The 16674-nt window shown below is 45.3% G+C and overlaps 1 protein-coding gene across 1 annotated transcript in view; it reads right to left on the bottom strand.

Annotated features, from left to right (window-relative positions):
* Nucleotides 1-13171, bottom strand: part of evlb (Enah/Vasp-like b) — a gene marked incomplete at its 3' end in the record, with an annotated part of 47868 nt that extends 34697 nt beyond the window's left edge. Inside the window, exon 1 of the mRNA XM_083642834.1 lies at nucleotides 13135-13171. Within this exon, the coding sequence (XP_083498960.1) occupies nucleotides 13135-13139 (5 nt within the window). The 5' untranslated portion in view covers nucleotides 13140-13171. The remainder of the gene's footprint in view (nucleotides 1-13134) is intronic.
* Between the last annotated feature and the right edge of the window lie 3503 nt (nucleotides 13172-16674).

Here is a 16674-nt window from a genome sequence, read left to right on the forward strand (position 1 = left end):
CAGTGCTTATATTACCAAAGCAAATACACATATTAACAGTACAACAATAAGGAAATTATAATAATAAATGAATGTACAGTCGAAGATGTATAATGTACAAACAGTCAAAATTTACAGTCAAAGATATATGTACATATAAACTTTTACAGTTGTTCATCAGGTAAACAAACAGTAATTGTCAAATAGAAAATAAAAATAAAATAAATAAAATAAGTAAAATAAATAAAATAAGAATAAGAGTAAAAATGAAATGAAATAAAAATAAAATAAAATAAAATAAAATAAAATAAAATAAAATAAAATAAAATAAAATAAAATAAAATAAAATAAAATAAAATAAAAATAAAAAATAAAATGAGCTGGTGTGTTTCACTGGATGTCTCTGAGGTTGTGGCAGGAGGGCAGATATTTAGCTGCCAATATGCAGCAGTTTGGTTTTTCTCCTAATAGGTATTTAAGCTTGTCTCTTTCTGATTGTGTTTCGAATTCTTGGTATTTGTGTATAATTTTGGGGAAGAATGATGCTCTAATTTCTGCATATTTGTCACAGTGTAGTAGAAAGTGTGTCTCTGTCTCTACTGTGTTCTGTGTGCACCGTGAACATAGCCTGTCCTCCCTGGGTAGCCAGGTCTGTCTGTGGCGACCGGTCCTCTAGGGCCAGGCTGTGTCCACTGACTCTGTACCTAGTCAATGTCTTTCTCAATTTGTCATCAGTCACGGTGGTCAGATATTCTGCCACCGTGTACTGTCTGTTTAGGGCCAAATAGCACTCCATTTTACTTTGAGTTTTTGTGGTGTTTTTCCAATGGGTGATGTATTTGTCTTTTTGTCTTGTTATAATTTGGTTGGGCCAGATTGTCTGTGGGGTGTCCTGAGGCTCTGTAGGGTTGGTTGAGGTTAGGGGACTGAGTCTCAGGACTAGTTGGCAGAGGGGACTCTTGTCTTGGTTCATCTCGTGGTGTTTTAGGGCTTTGTGGTGGAAGGTTTGGGGGTCGCTTGTTTTTAGGTGATTATAGAATTTGATAGCTCTTTTTTCAATTTTTATTTGGAGGGGGTATTGGCCTAATTCTGCTCGACAGGCATTATTTGTGGTTTTCCTATGGAGGTGTAGTATACTTTTACAAAAGTCCAAATTAAGTGTTTCGATTGGATGTTTGTCCCAATTTGTAAAATGTTGGTATTTGCTCAGCGGTCCCCAAACTTCGCTGCCATATAGAGCAATGGGTTCTATGACTGATTTCAGAATCTTTAGCCAGGTTTTAATGGGAATGTCTATTTTAATGTTTCTTTTGATTGCATAGAATGCTCTTTTTGCCCTGTCTCTTAGGTCATTCACAGCCGTGATGAAACTACCCGTGGTGCTGATATTTAGGCCTAAATATGTGTAATTTTTTGTATGTTGTAGTTCAACCGTGTCCAAATAGAATTTGTAAGTGTGATCATGATGTCCAGACCTTTTTTGGAATATCATTATGTTTGTTTTCTTTAGGTTCACTGTCAGGGCCCAGGTCTGACAGAACCTGTGCAGGTTATCTAAGTGCTGCTGTAGCCCTTCCTTGGTGGGAGACATCAGTACTAGATCATCTGCATATAGCAGGCACTTGATTTCTGTGTCGTGTAGGGTGATACCGATACTCTGTCTCTCTCTGTCCCTGCGGATCATCGTCACAACACTGCTTTATGATGCCTGACTGCGCTTAATTATGACGTCATAAACGACGATAAACAAGGTTTTTTTCTGTTTACTTTTTATTAATTTCTACCTTATTAGTGCTTGCTAAGTATTGACTGATTGATTGATTGGTTGATTGATTGATTGAATTTATTTGACAAATAAAAAAATACAATACACCAACAAGCATGCATACTATATTATCTGATCAAAACAACGCCATGTTACAAAAGGAGTTTTCCACACATGAAATAGCCTACTGTTCTCCATGCGACAGCTAATGTTATGTAGTAATGTTAGCAACTGTAGGCTAATTGCAAGTTTACATTTCAAATTTAATATTTTTAGTTTAGTTAAGTTAGTTTAGTCATATTTTAGTTGATCCATTTACCTTAAATCCATGGATTTAAGGTTTGGCTACACTGAAAGTCAAACTTAGCCTAAGTGAATGATAAACATGTTAAAAAAGTAATGCTGCTGTACAGCGTTTACACTGTATGCCTAACTGCATCTCAAATAACTCATGCCTGAGTTTCACACTTGGAGTTTCAACTTGCATCGTCCCTCCATTGCATCTTTCCTCGTAAGAAGTCTGAATTTCCAACCTAAACTTTGGGATTTGCAACTTTTACAACGGTGGTGTAATTAAGAGCACATACCTGTGTGACTTCAAAGCACACAGCTGTGCCCAGAAGAACAAAGTGCGGAGGTTTTCTTTGAGAGAGAGTTGACCTCGGCTAGTAGTCATGACTCAGGTTACTGGTGCACCAGGGCATTGCAGACCTACAATAAACCATGTGACATTCACATGATTTATTTCAGCTCAGGCGGCACCATATGTACTGAATATTGGTTTACAGTGTAGGTGTATACAGTGCCAAAGTCACGCCCTCTTCCGGGTTCGCCGTCCGCACCAAGGCATTTCATCCGCCATTCATTTTTCCATAGACATTTCGTAAAATGCTTATACAAAAAAGTAAACTTTTATGTCGGGATCAGACCACATGATATTTTTTGTCTTTCACGATGTCACCATGGTAACACTACAAGTCTGATCCCGACCTGGACTGACGCAGAACATCGGGAAAAACTAAATCATAATAATTGATCGCCTCACAGAGTGAAAAGAGGACTGTCAGCACACGGGCAGTGTACCAGCAGAGAGCAAGAAATATAGCCTACAAAATCTATTAATAACTGGTATATTATAGCCTACAATATATTGTGTAGCCCAGCAGTGGGTTGCACCAGCTGTGCGTAAGTTGAAACGTAAGCTAGTTTGAACGTAAAGTCTCACTAAGTCCGAGTTTACGCACTACTAAAAATATTTGGGTTGCACCAAGTGAAATAGTTACAACTTAGGCATAAGTTAGAACTTAAATTTTACACCTACGTCTTACTAGGTGTAAAATAGCAGTTGGCACGGATTGCACGGATTGCACAGCACTAAGCCATCATACCTCCATCACATGTTGGAGAGCAGCCACAGTACTAAGCCATCATACCTTCATCACATGTTGAAGAGCAGCCACAGTACTAAGCCATCATACCTTCATCACATGTTGGAGAGCAGCCACAGTACTAAGCCATCATACCTTCATCACATGTTGGAGAGCAGCCACAGCACTAAGCCATCACCTCCATCACATGTTGGAGAGCAGCCACAGTACTAAGCCATCATAACTCCATCACATGTTGGAGAGCAGCCACAGTACTAAGCCATCATAACTCCATCACATGTTGGAGAGCAGCCACAGTACTAAGCCATCATACCTCCATCACATGTTGGAGAGCAGCCACAGTACTAAGCCATCATACCTCCATCACATGTTGGAGAGCAGCCACAGTACTAAGCCATCATACCTCCATCACATGTTGGAGAGCAGCCACAGTACTAAGCCATCATACCTCCATCACATGTTGGAGAGCAGCCACAGTACTAAGCCATCACCTCCATCACATGTTGGAGAGCAGCCACAGTACTAAGCCATCATACCTCCATCACATGTTGGAGAGCAGCCACAGTACTAAGCCATCACCTCCATCACATGTTGGAGAACAGCCACAGTACTAAGCCATCATACCTCCATCACATGTTGGAGAGCAGCCACAGCACTAAGCCATCATACCTTCATCACATGTTGGAGAACAGCCACAGTACTAAGCCATCATACCTCCATCACATGTTGGAGAGCAGCCACAGTACTAAGCCATCACCTCCATCACATGTTGGAGAACAGCCACAGTACTAAGCCATCATACCTCCATCACATGTTGGAGAGCAGCCACAGTACTAAGCCATCATACCTTCATCACATGTTGGAGAGCAGCCACAGCACTAAGCCATCACCTCCATCACATGTTGGAGAGCAGCCACAGCACTAAGCCATCATACCTCCATCACATGTTGGAGAGCAGCCACAGCACTAAGCCATCATACCTCCATCACATGTTGGAGAGCAGCCACAGCACTAAGCCATCACCTCCATCACATGTTGGAGAGCAGCCACAGCACTAAGCCATCATACCTCCATCACATGTTGGAGAGCAGCCACAGCACTAAGCCATCACCTCCATCACATGTTGGAGAGCAGCCACAGTACTAAGCCATCACCTCCATCACATGTTGGAGAGCAGCCACAGTACTAAGCCATCATACCTCCATCACATGTTGGAGAGCAGCCACAGTACTAAGCCATCATACCTTCATCACATGTTGGAGAGCAGCCACAGCACTAAGCCATCATACCTCCATCACATGTTGGAGAGCAGCCACAGTACTAAGCCATCATACCTCCATCACATGTTGGAGAGCAGCCACAGCACTAAGCCATCATACCTCCATCACATGTTGGAGAGCAGCCACAGCACTACATTACATTACATTACATTACGTCATTTGGCAGACGCTTTTATCCAAAGCGACTTACAATAACACATTTTCTGTCAGCAATAGAGCAATCAACTATGGAGCACAGTCTATGACAACTACAACTTCTGAAGGAACAGTGGTACAAGTTTAGGTTAGTGGTACAAGGTTGGTTAGTTTTTTTTTTTTTTTTTTTTTTTTTTTTTAAAGAAAGAGAGAGAACGAAGTTAGATCAAGAAGGGCCCAGATGGAGCCTGAAAAGGTGAGTCTTTAGTCTTTTCCGAAAGATCGGCAGTGATTCAGCTGTCCTGACCGAAGGTGGAAGCTCGTTCCACCATTGAGGTGCCAGGGACGAGAAGAGTCGAGATCGGGATGAGCGACTTTTGAGTCCCCGTAGAGAAGGAGGGGCGAGGCGACCTGCACTGGTGGAGGAGCGAAGGGAGCGCTGAGAGGTTTGGAACCTGACCATGGATTGCAGGTACAGGGGAGCTGACTGGTGTACTGCCCTGTAGGCCAGTACCAGTGTCTTGAATTTGATGCGGGCCGAGATGGGAAGCCAGTGGAGCTCCTGGAAGAGGGGAGTGACGTGAGAGAATTTGGGTTGGTTGAATACCAGACGGGCTGCAGCGTTCTGAATGAGCTGAAGCGGTCGGATGTCGGTGGCAGGTAGGCCGGCCAGGAGCACGTTGCAGTAGTCCAGGCGGGAGGAGACAAGAGACTGGACCAGTAGTTGAGTCGCTTCTCTTGTGAGAAAGGGACGGATTTTGCGGATGTTGTAGAGAGAGAACCTACAGGAGCGTGCTGTAGCAGCTATGTTGGCAGAGCAAGACAGCTGGTTGTCAAGGACCACCCCAAGGTTCTTAGCTGTTTGGGAGGGAAGTACAGTGGTGTTGTCAATGGAGATGGAGAGATCTGTGAGAGGGCAGTCTTTTCCTGGGAGGAAGAGTAGCTCTGTCTTACCAAGGTTGAGCTTGAGGTGGTGGGCAGACATCCAGTCGCCAATGTCTTTGAGGCATGCAGAGATGCGAGCTTCGATTTGAGTGTCGGAGGGGGGGAAGGAAAGGAAAAGCTGGGTGTCATCAGCATAGCAGTGATAAGAAAAGCCATGAGAAGAGATCACATAGGCAAGAGATCTGATATAGAGAAGGAAAAGTAAGGGGCCCAGGACTGAGCCCTGGGGGACACCGGTGGTAAGAGGACAGGATCTGGAGGGGGACCCTCTCCATGAGACCTGGTATGAGCGGTTCGAGAGGTAGGAAGCAAACCAGGAGAGTGCAGAACCTGAAATGCCGAGGTCAGACAGAGTGGAAAGAAGGATTTGGTGGTTGACTGTATCGAAAGCAGCAGACAGGTCAAGGAGGACAAGAACAGAGGAGAGGGATGAGGCCTTAGCAGTGTGAAGGGCCTCTGTGACAGCAAGAAGAGCTGTCTCAGTGGAGTGAGAGGCCTTGAAACCGGACTGCAGAGGGTCCAGGAGGTCATTTTGGGAGAGATAGAGAGAAAGTTGTTCGGACGCTGCGCTGCACTAAGCCATCATACCTCCATCACATGTTGGAGAGCAGCCACAGTACTAAGCCATCATACCTCCATCACATGTTGTTCACATATAGTTTGCCTCCCAGTGAACAGCCTCTTGATGTGATGAGTATGCAGGTTAAAGTGACTTCCTCTGCATTGTGCTCGCCTGGCTTGTCCTGCATTAACTCAGCACACAGTGACTATGAATGGCGCTGTTCATATGGGTCACATACTGTATATATACAGTATACAGTATATACCAGCAGCTGCTCATGTCAATCAATGCACATCAGCCAACATCGATGGTGCCAGATCTAAAGAGGCCACACTCTCAGAGCTTAATGAAACTCTGCTTCACGCACACGAGAGGGAGAAATGATAAAACGTTGCTGCGTCATCTCACCACAGACAGGCCCAGGCCCTAAGGCCCAGGCCCTAAGGCAGGTCCAGATCCTGAGGCAGGCCCTGAGGCCCAGGCCCTAAGGCAGGCCCAGATCCTGAGGCAGGCCCTGAGGCCCAGGCCCTAAGGCAGGCCCAGGCCCCAGGCCCTAAGGCAGGCCCAGGCCGTGAGGCAGGCCCTGAGGCCCAGGCCCTGAGGCAGGCCCAGGCCCTGAGGCAGGCCCAGGCCCTGAGGCAGGCCCAGGCCCCGAGGCAGGCCCAGGCCCAGGCCCTGAGGCAGGCCCAGGCCCCAGGCCCTGAGGCAGGCCCAGGCCCCAGGCCCTGAGGCAGGTCCAGGCTGTGAGGCAGGCCCAGGCCACAGGCCCTGAGGCAGGCCCAGGCTGTGAGGTGACCTCATCATGCTAAGCCTGTATCAGTGACCTCATCATGCTAAGCCTGTATCGTTCATAAGTTTAGTGCTCAATAGATTCAGTATATCGCCAGTGAAGAAGTAGCAGCGGTTTAGCACAAAGCGTGTAACATGAGCAGGAGTCAGTCAGTCACTAACTAGCTCAGTAGCTCCTCATGAAGGCTTTTTCACTCTGTGTCACAACATGCTGCCTCTGCAATACACAGTCTATAAATCATTAGACTGTGGGGGGAGGGAGGGAGAGGGGGAGAGGGGGAGCAGGAGAGGGAGGGAGAGAGAGGGAGGGAGAGAGAGAGGGGGAGAGAGAGAGAGGGAGAGGGAGGGAGAGAGAGGAAGGGAGAGAGAGAGGGAGAGGGGGAGAGGGAGGGAGAGAGAGGAAGGGTGAGAGAGAGGGAGAGGGGGAGAGGGAGGGAGAGAGAGGAAGGGGGAGAGAGAGGGAGAGGGGGAGAGGCAGGGAGGGAGAGAGAGAGGGGGGGAGGGAGAGGGGGAGCAGGAGAGGGAGGGGGAGAGGGGGAGAGGGAGGGAGAGAGAGGGGGGGAGAGGCAGGGAGAGAGAGAGAGAGAGAGAGGGAGAGAGGGGGAGAGGGAGCAGGAGAGGGAGAGAGAGAGAGAGAGAGGGAGGGAGGGAGAGGCAGGGAGAGAGAGGGAGAGAGAGAGAGAGGGAGAGAGGGGGAGAGGGAGCAGGAGAGGGAGAGAGAGAGAGAGAGAGAGAGAAAGGGAGAGGCCTGTTATGTTATAAGTAAAGATGGTATGTTTTTGTTGACTGTATTATAGTCTCGCCGGCCAGCCTCACCTCCCTTCCGTGAGAGTCGTCTGGCTGCACGGAAACAGGCAACAGGGATAAACCCTCCCCTGCTCTACAGCTGCTCTCCCATTGGAGCGACTGTTTCAGTGGCAGCCGGATGTCCGCTCCCGGCTTATTACAAGCTCTGTCATTGGCTCCGACCATGTCAATCAGAGCGGCTTCCGCTCCCTCCTCCCTGTGTGTCACTGTAAATAGTGCCCTGCTGCCTCAGTGAAAACAACAACGCTAACTAGCTAGCAAGCTAACGGCCGAAACCTACACGCTAGCTCGTTGCTACATGCTGAAAATGGCAAGTTGGATTGTTGGAAACTATTTTCCAAGGGCACTGCCGCTAAGCGCTACCCATCGCAATTCCAGAATGGTGACCAGCGCTGCCAGACTCCTCTCACGGGAGGGAGGGAGGGAGGGGAGGCTGGCCAGCGAGACTAACCATATTATGACTTTTGGCCATTATTATACATGAGCATGTTTTTCTTTTGTTTGATATATTTGACTGTGTTTCTATATGATACTATACTGTCTCTGGTATACTTGTGCTGTAATTAATGTTGATCAACTATTCTCTATTTCACATGTATTGTTATTGATATTATATTGCCATTATTCATTTAACACATTCACTGCCAGCCATTTTTTTTTTTACTGTAGGTAGCTTCTGCCAGAGGTTTTTTTTGAGGATTCTGGCTCATCTTTCAAGACCCGAGGATTCTTTTCTGCTAAGATTTTGTGAACACAAAATATCTCAAAAGAACTAATAGAATGTGTGCTTTCTCTGTCTAAAAGAGTTAGTTTGTAGAGTTAGTAGTTATGTAGGCATTAGCACTTGAATACAGCATGGTTTCAGCGTCTGAAAATTTAAGCTGAGATAAATAGCTTTTTGTGAAATTCGATAGAACAGTCACTTTAACCATTCATTTTTGGCATCAGTAAGACGTCAGACATCTAAACAATAGTTTTGAACAGTAATTTCCTCCATAACAGCAGGAAACCCCCCTCTACTTCAAACTCCTCCCTCCGTGTGTGTTCTTCTTGGCTGCAGCGGGCGTGTCACAAGCGAGTTGCTGCTGCTGCTGCTCCTGTCTGCTGGCGGCCGCTGGGCAAGTCTGGATGGGCTCGCTCGTTTCTTGGGGTTTCGGTTGAGAAACCCCAAGAAACGGGGTTTCTTTTGCGATTCTGGTCTTATTTATGCTGCGTGTTTCAAAGTGTGTTGCACCCATAATCTATTATGCAAATTTGCAATCCCCCACCGCCAGCAATCAGCGCGAAAGCGAAAGCGTTTTCGCCAATCCATTTTACAGTATGAGAATGGTTTCATCGCGCGTTCCCCTGCAGTTTTGGCTCGGCTTTTTCTAGAATGGAGAGCACTGTCGCCACTTAGTGGGTCGGTGGAATGGGTTGTACACGTTCGGTGGCTTCAATATTTATATAAGAGATGTAAAAGGGTTAGATCAACGTCCCACCGTCAAATTTTTTTTTTTTTTTTTTGGACGTATTAACACGTCATTGGCAGTCAACCGTTGGATTTTTTTTGACGTATCAACACGTCATTGGCAGTGAACGTGTTAACTGTAACTTTTTATTTTATTGGCAATATATACTGAAGTGTGCTTCATGCCAATAAAGCTCATTGAATTGAACAACTGAATTTGGTGGGAGGCACTAAAGGCACTGAAAAAGAGAGAGGGAGAGAGAGAGACTATCGAATGAGACAGGTGGGCTCCATCAGACCCAGGATCAATCCTCTAACCCCAATCCCTGATTGATATTCAATGGTAACCCTGGTCAGGACAGTGACCTTCACAGACACATGGAGTTACTGCTGCCTGCCTTGGTATAGTGCAGTATGTGTGACCTTGGCTAATGTATGTTTGACTTGCGGCTCACATCCTCTCACTGAGATCAATGCTCATTAGATCACAGTGAAGATAATCAGTTACTTTTTGTGGTACAAAACACACACACGCACGCACGCACACACGCACGCACGCACACGCACGCACGCACGCACGCACGCACGCACACACACACACACACACACACACACACACACACACACACACACACACACACACACACACAACACAACACACACACACACTTCCACTGGTCACAGGACCAAACAAATAATTTGTCACACTCAATCTATCAAGCGCCGAGCCAATGTAAATATTACAGCCAAACGCTATGTAAACACTCTTTGTCACATGCAGTATAAACATGTAGCCAAATGCATACAAAAGCAAATGCACACACACACACGCACATGCACTCGCATACACACGCACTCGCATACACACACACACACACACACACACACGCACACACACACACACACACAGACCAGACGCACCCAGTTGAACAAACTGTGTGGAAGCGCTGGCTGGTTGTGGTGAGTCAGTCTCTAGCTGTGTTTCCATTACAGTTTTTCGCAAAAGAATTGCGATATTTCTACAACTTCGACAATGTACAATTGCGACTTGTAGGCGTTTCCATTGAAGTTGCGTTTGAGTGATTCCCCGTTGCAGCAGCTGCCACAGTGATTACGCACGCGGATCTGCCCCATATCCCGTCCCCTGCATCAGGCCCGGCGCCACGAGGGGGCCTCAGGGGGCTTAGCCCCCTCAGTTCAATTTTCGGCCCCCTCACTTGAAAAAAAAAAAAAAAAATTTTTTTTTTTTTTTTTTTTAAAGAACAGTTAATCTGTAAAGGCCAGTTAGGCAATGTTTGTACCTGACATGTTTAGGCTGCTGTTTCTGCAGTCTTCATCAAATTTGATCAGTTTAAGTTGATGTAGGCTACCCCCTGTAAACATAGCTCTGTTGTTTCAGAATTGGCAGGGAAGCGCTATTTGCTGTGCTTTGGTTGTCACAAGGTGTCAGAGATGTAGCTATTTATTCAATTTGAACCTATGAACCCTTGAACCTCTATTAATGCCTTAATCTGCTGCTGTGAAATAAATGTTTTATTTGATTTTGAATAGTAGTCTTTCTTGTGTTATTGCGCTTTTCAGAGGTTATTATGGTTAAAAAGTCCAGAAATAGGCATAGCGGGTATATAACCTATGTTTTACGATATAAAAATATCATACAAAAAAAAAAAAAAAAAAAAAAAAAAATCAGCCCCCTCGCCAGTTATAACAGCCCCCTCAGTCATTTCATCCTGGCGCCGGCCCTGCCCTGCATGCTCAAATCCAACCAATGGTCAATGCAAATCCCAACATGAAGTTACAATGCATATAAACGAGCCTGATTATCAATTCAAAAGAAAATGAGTCGCAAAATGTTGCTGGCTGCGTGAATGCAGTCAGCGCGACAGGCAGAGGAAAAAAGGTAGCCTAATAGCCTACAACTGGTCCGATTTAGAGATGGAGGGGGGAAAAGGCTGATTTGGTTCTATAATTGCACCTGAAACGTGTGCAATGTATTAGCCTACTCACAGTCACTGTATTCACTTCAGACAGCACCACCGCACCAGTGTGTGCTTTTCATCCTCTCATCTCGCCGCTGTGCCAAATGCGCGCACACAGGCAGCCTGCTGTCACCATGGACCGATTTCTGCCATTAAACATTATCTAATTTGCCCGGCTACGCTTTTGCATAACACTCGTCTTTCTGCTAGGTAGCGTTGCTTCAAAGTTTTCCACTTGCTGCGGAGGTTTTGACACGGCTATCGAACCTTACTTACCAAACTTATTTTCCGCTCCTTTTCCAAGGGATAATATGGGTCACATGACGTGCAAATGCGAAAAATGTGTTTCCATTACACTTTTGCGATAAACTTCTATATCGACACGTCTGAAAAACCACCTCATGAGAGCGAAAAAACTTTTTGCGATATTTGGGAGGTTTTTCGAAATTCACGTGTTTCCATTACCCAATTTCTATTGCGATATTTAGATTTTGCGCATTTCTGAGGGTAATGGAAACACAACTTATGTTGCCACCTACAGTGCACCTCTATAAAACACATCACATATTACAATCTCCAGCTGTGTATCTGACAAAATAAAACAGTACAGTAAGTATCATGGCATCGCTGGACAGTTTCAGGGTAGGTTACACATGGATAGTTTGTTCATCTATAGTTGTTTGTGTTTATTAAACTTAAATGGGTTTTTGTATCGGGTCGCTGTGTGAAACAGGTGTGTTTTAAGGCTATGTTGTTCACCCTGTTTTGGAGCTGGGCTGAAAAGGTGGATGAACGTCATGATGATGTCTTTGAACTGATTCTTTTGAGAAGAGAGTGTGTAGTAATGACCATGGCAGACAGGGGGGGGGGGGATGACAGTAGGGGCGATCGAGGCAGAGAGAAAATGAGAAAGAGAGGGAGGGAGGATGGAGGGAAGAGAAGGGAAGACAGTGAAGGAGAATCAGGTGGCGAGGTTGAATTGTGACAACAGAGACTGACCATGGGCACTATCTGCACAACCTCACTCTGACCTTAGGACACACACACACACACACACACACGCGCGCGCGCACACACACACATACACGCCGCACGCACAGCCCAGAGCCTTCCATTGCGACAGCAATTAGGCTCAATGTGGGGTTCCTCCTGTGCCAAGTGCCAACGGCTGCTGCCACACCCACACTGAGCACCAGCAACCTGCCAGCTGACTGGCTACCCAGCTGAATCCGACCAGTAACTCTTCTCCTGATAGGCCATTACAGTCACCCAATGGAATCAGTGCTTGCAGCCCTGCACAGCTTGTGACTGATGTCCTATAATGAATGCTCTCATCTGATTGGTTCGTTTCATCTCAACCAGGAAGAGGGGTGTGTGTGGTGTGTGTGTGTGTGTGTGTGTGTGTGTGTGTGTGTGTGTGTGTGTGTGTGTGTGTGTGTGTGTGTGTGTGTGTGTGTGTGTGTCTCAAACAATGCAAATGTATTTGTTTACATTGCAAATCCAGGTAAAGACCATAGCATACCAAATCTTCGGCGCAATTAAGAATTATGATGCTTATTGTAACCATGCTGCACGTGTAGATGGGTTTCCATGACAACAGCTCCCTTTCTCTGCAGATCATCTCCACGTGACGCATCACAGAGAGAGCTGGAGTCAGAGATGCGCGTGTTTCATCAAAGCCGTCTCCTCCTGCATCTCTCTCTCTTCGCATGCCCTTCCCCTGCCTTCTTTATATTTGGTCCACACCTGCTTTACTACTCTCAGGGCAAACCCGCCCACTGTGTCGCCGGTCAATGAATGAACGCGCATGTTCCTAATACACCTTTTGTGTTGCGCGGTGGCATACACACACAGGATAGCATCATAGGCCTAAACTGCGCCCCAGCACTATAATCACACAGCAACAGGATAGGATAAACATGAATTGTAGCTATATTTTTATCTTATCTTTGCTGATCCTTTTAATATACAACACTACACTTCTACAGCCTCTCTCCATCCATGCCCGTTCAGTTGTGCAGCAACGTCAAAGAGCAAACGCATGCTTTTGCTTACCTCATCTTCCTCTGCTCCGTTTGAAGAAGGAGGTGTTTTCTGTCTGTTCACCGCTTTGTCCGTTTGAGCAATTCTGACAGACAGAAGCGAGCCAATAATTCTGTTGTTGGGTGTTTTGAATAGCAGCGATGCTGCTGCTGCTGCTAAGCTACAGCGGCTGCAGGCTGCAGCGACCAGCCGGGTTGATGTGCAGATGTTGGGGTGTGGGGAATGCTACAGTAGTTAACAGCAGCGGCTGCCTGCCCGCACAGTGTTCAGATGTGTCTCTTAAAAGCAGATTCGCTAGCTGCTGTCTCTGCGTGCTGTTGTCTCTGCTCGCTTGTCTCTGGTTGGTGTCTCTCGGGTGGCTGGTGGCGGGTCGGTCGGAGCCATTTGTTGTTCAGAGCGCTGCACGCCGCTGTCCGGAGGAGGACGAGATGCCGGCCGGAGTGGCTGCTGCTGACAGCCGCTTCTGAGGTGCCATCTTTCCCTTCCCTCAACCACTGGGAGGCTGGCTGCTCTCTGCTGGATGAGAGGGAGAGAGAGGCGGGGAGGGAGGGGAGGGGAGGGGAGGGAGGTGGGCGGCTGCTCGGTGGTTTTGCTGCCCGGTAGCGCCCTCGGTCTGGTGCTGCTGCGGCTACCGTGCATGCAGGTGCAACAAAACGAGCGAACACCACACACCTCTGCAAAATAAAGTTGCTGTTTTGACATCTGACATGTCTAAATAAAATAAAATAAAAACACTCAACAAAGGATTTCGTAATCACAGCAAAACTATAAATTATATGCCAGTGGTTCTCAAAGTGGGGTTTCATTAGAATCCAAACCACAATGACAGAATGTATGACTTAAATTTGGTCATGGGTTTCATACACGTTCTATAATAAAACGTCTAAAAGTGCGACGAGTCGAGCCTCCCACCGTCCTGCCTGGCCAAGTCTTGCAGGACGTTGGGGTCGTTAGGCTGATTGGGTACACCTGGACCCAGTGCACTCGGATCTTAAGAAGACCTTCAGACCATTCCTCTCTCCATCCTCACTGCACCTTTTGTTCTGTTTGTTTCAACGACCCCAGCACAGCTAGATTCGCCTATGGGCGTGCTCTGTACGTAGGGGGCGTGCTCTGTAGGGAGTGCTCTGTACTGGCTCCGGCCGGAGCTGGATGAACAATATTATCTAGCTCCGGCCGGGGCCAGTACAGAGCACGCCCCTCCCCCTAACTACAGAGGACGCCCCCTAAGTAGTGACGAGCACGCCCATAGGTAAGACATTGAGAATTAAAATAATAAACAACCATTTAAATTGAAATGTGTCCGTCTATTCAGGAACTGACATTTATTAATCATTAACTAACGATTAACTACTCGACTCATGGAACTGACTGACTAATCATTAATTAATTAATATTAATTAATTAACTAATGATTAACTACTATATTCACAAACTGACATTTAGTAATTATTAATGATTAACTACTCTACTCAGGAACTTAGATACTAATCTCATTAACTAATGACTAACTACTCATTAACTATGATTAACTAGTGATTGACTAATGACTAACCATTAACTAATCATTAACCAACTATTAGTTAATGATTAGTTTACTAGTAACATTGTTTGTGTACCTTATTGTAAAGTGTTACCCAAAGTCTTATCAAATGAGGGTCCATGGTCTAATTTATGTCAGTTTAGTGGTCCTTGATGTGAAAATGTTTGAGAACCACTGAACTAGGCTATAGCCTATATCCCTTGGGTATTCGCCCTATGGTATGCCTATCACCATAACATTAATATATTATTCCTACATTGTTTTGTGTTTCCTCTAATTATAGTGGGCTAGTTCTTTTTCATAAGGGAATCTGACTGATGGAGTAAATTATGTCCTTTTGTAAAGAATATTCAATGTGAAAAGAGCCAGAGTCCTTTAAGTAGTGTGTGAGAGAGACACACACACACACACACACACACTCACGCACACACACGCACACAGACAGACACACACACACACACACACACACACACACACACACTCACGCACACGCACACACACACACACACACACACACACACACACACACACACACACACTTATCAGCATGCAGGAAGACCAGCTAACATGTCTAGTTCTCTCAGGTGCATATTAGCCAGCTGTTGCTTGGTCACATGGAGGACAGATGGACTTACTCAAATCTCCATAATAGGCTACCTGAACTCACACTATCCCCTTTCCTCTCAGTGGACCTCCAGCCAAGCATTGGTTTTGATAATGGCTTATATAGGCAGGCAGGGCAATGGGTTCCTCACTGCTACAAAATCCATCCGAGATTGTTTGAAAATAACATAACATAGCATTTCATATAAAATTATTGAATCTTGAAATGTCTCTGAGTGAGTGTGAAGATGATTTTTTATACATTTTTACTGATTTATTTATTTGTTATACCCAAGAGGTCATTCAAACCTACTTTAGGTTATTACGATATTTACAAATAAACAAGCTTTTAGAGTTTGAAGATGACAACCAATCATGTTGCATTTGAAAAATTTGAAATGTTGCAGTCGAATGTTTTGACATCCGGAGATAGAATTACCCTTGCTTTTGTAATTTTTTGGCCAAATGCCTCAAAAAGCATTTGGCCTGGGAAAGGGATTGATACTGTCTGATGGATAAATGGATAAAAATATTTATGCTGGCAAAACAACTATCAAAACTGTCACTGACTCCTCAAAGTCGGTCATTGGAGCAGATCCCAACATGTGCATCTTCAAGAGAGAGTATTTGCTTTCTTCTACCCAAAAGGAAGACTGAACTGACCAAGATTACAGGACTAACACATGTGAATTCTGTTTTAGGGTGGATTCTCCCTTTAAAGTGATACTTCCCTTTTGCAAAACATTTCCTTTTTTTTTTTTGCCTGCATGCATATGAACCTCCATTATGAACTTAAACATCGATATTAAACAGTTAAGCATCAACTCCAGCTGTCCTGGACATCAAATGAGGGTGATCATTTAGGCTTCTCACTATTGTTTATCATTAGAAATAGAAAAGGCTTTTAGTGACGTTTTAGATTCTTTTCCAGGTTAAATTAAAATAGTCCAGTGAGTGATGGTGAATACAGATCTGCATGGATGATGAATTTCATTGTTGAAGTTGGTCTTATAGGGGGGTATTGGTTATGTAAGGTGTTTAAATCAGGAAATACTCCTCTCCGAAGTGAAATCACCTTTGAAATGACCTTAAAAGTTCAACCTGAGATCCTGTATGTGACGTCACACCAAAATCAGATCTATTGATGCGAGGATTTTTTCTTGGACGTTAGAAACAATTTCTCCTCGTTGCTGGTGACGAAGGACAAAGTTCATGGATTTTATGCCACATTTGAATGACCTGTTTGAATTTCTTACAATTTCAGGGAGCAGTCTGATGTAGGTTAGTCCACACATATTCATAGCATCAAATTAGAGTCACCCTGTTTGCCTTGATAAAAGCAGATACAGGCAACACCAAAACCAAATATAGATGATACATTTTCATGTATTTTCTTGCCCGGTTCC

Source organism: Poromitra crassiceps (genome assembly GCF_964638095.1).
Source record: "Poromitra crassiceps genome assembly, chromosome: 9".
In the NCBI taxonomy this organism is placed as follows: Eukaryota; Metazoa; Chordata; class Actinopteri; order Beryciformes; family Melamphaidae; genus Poromitra; species Poromitra crassiceps.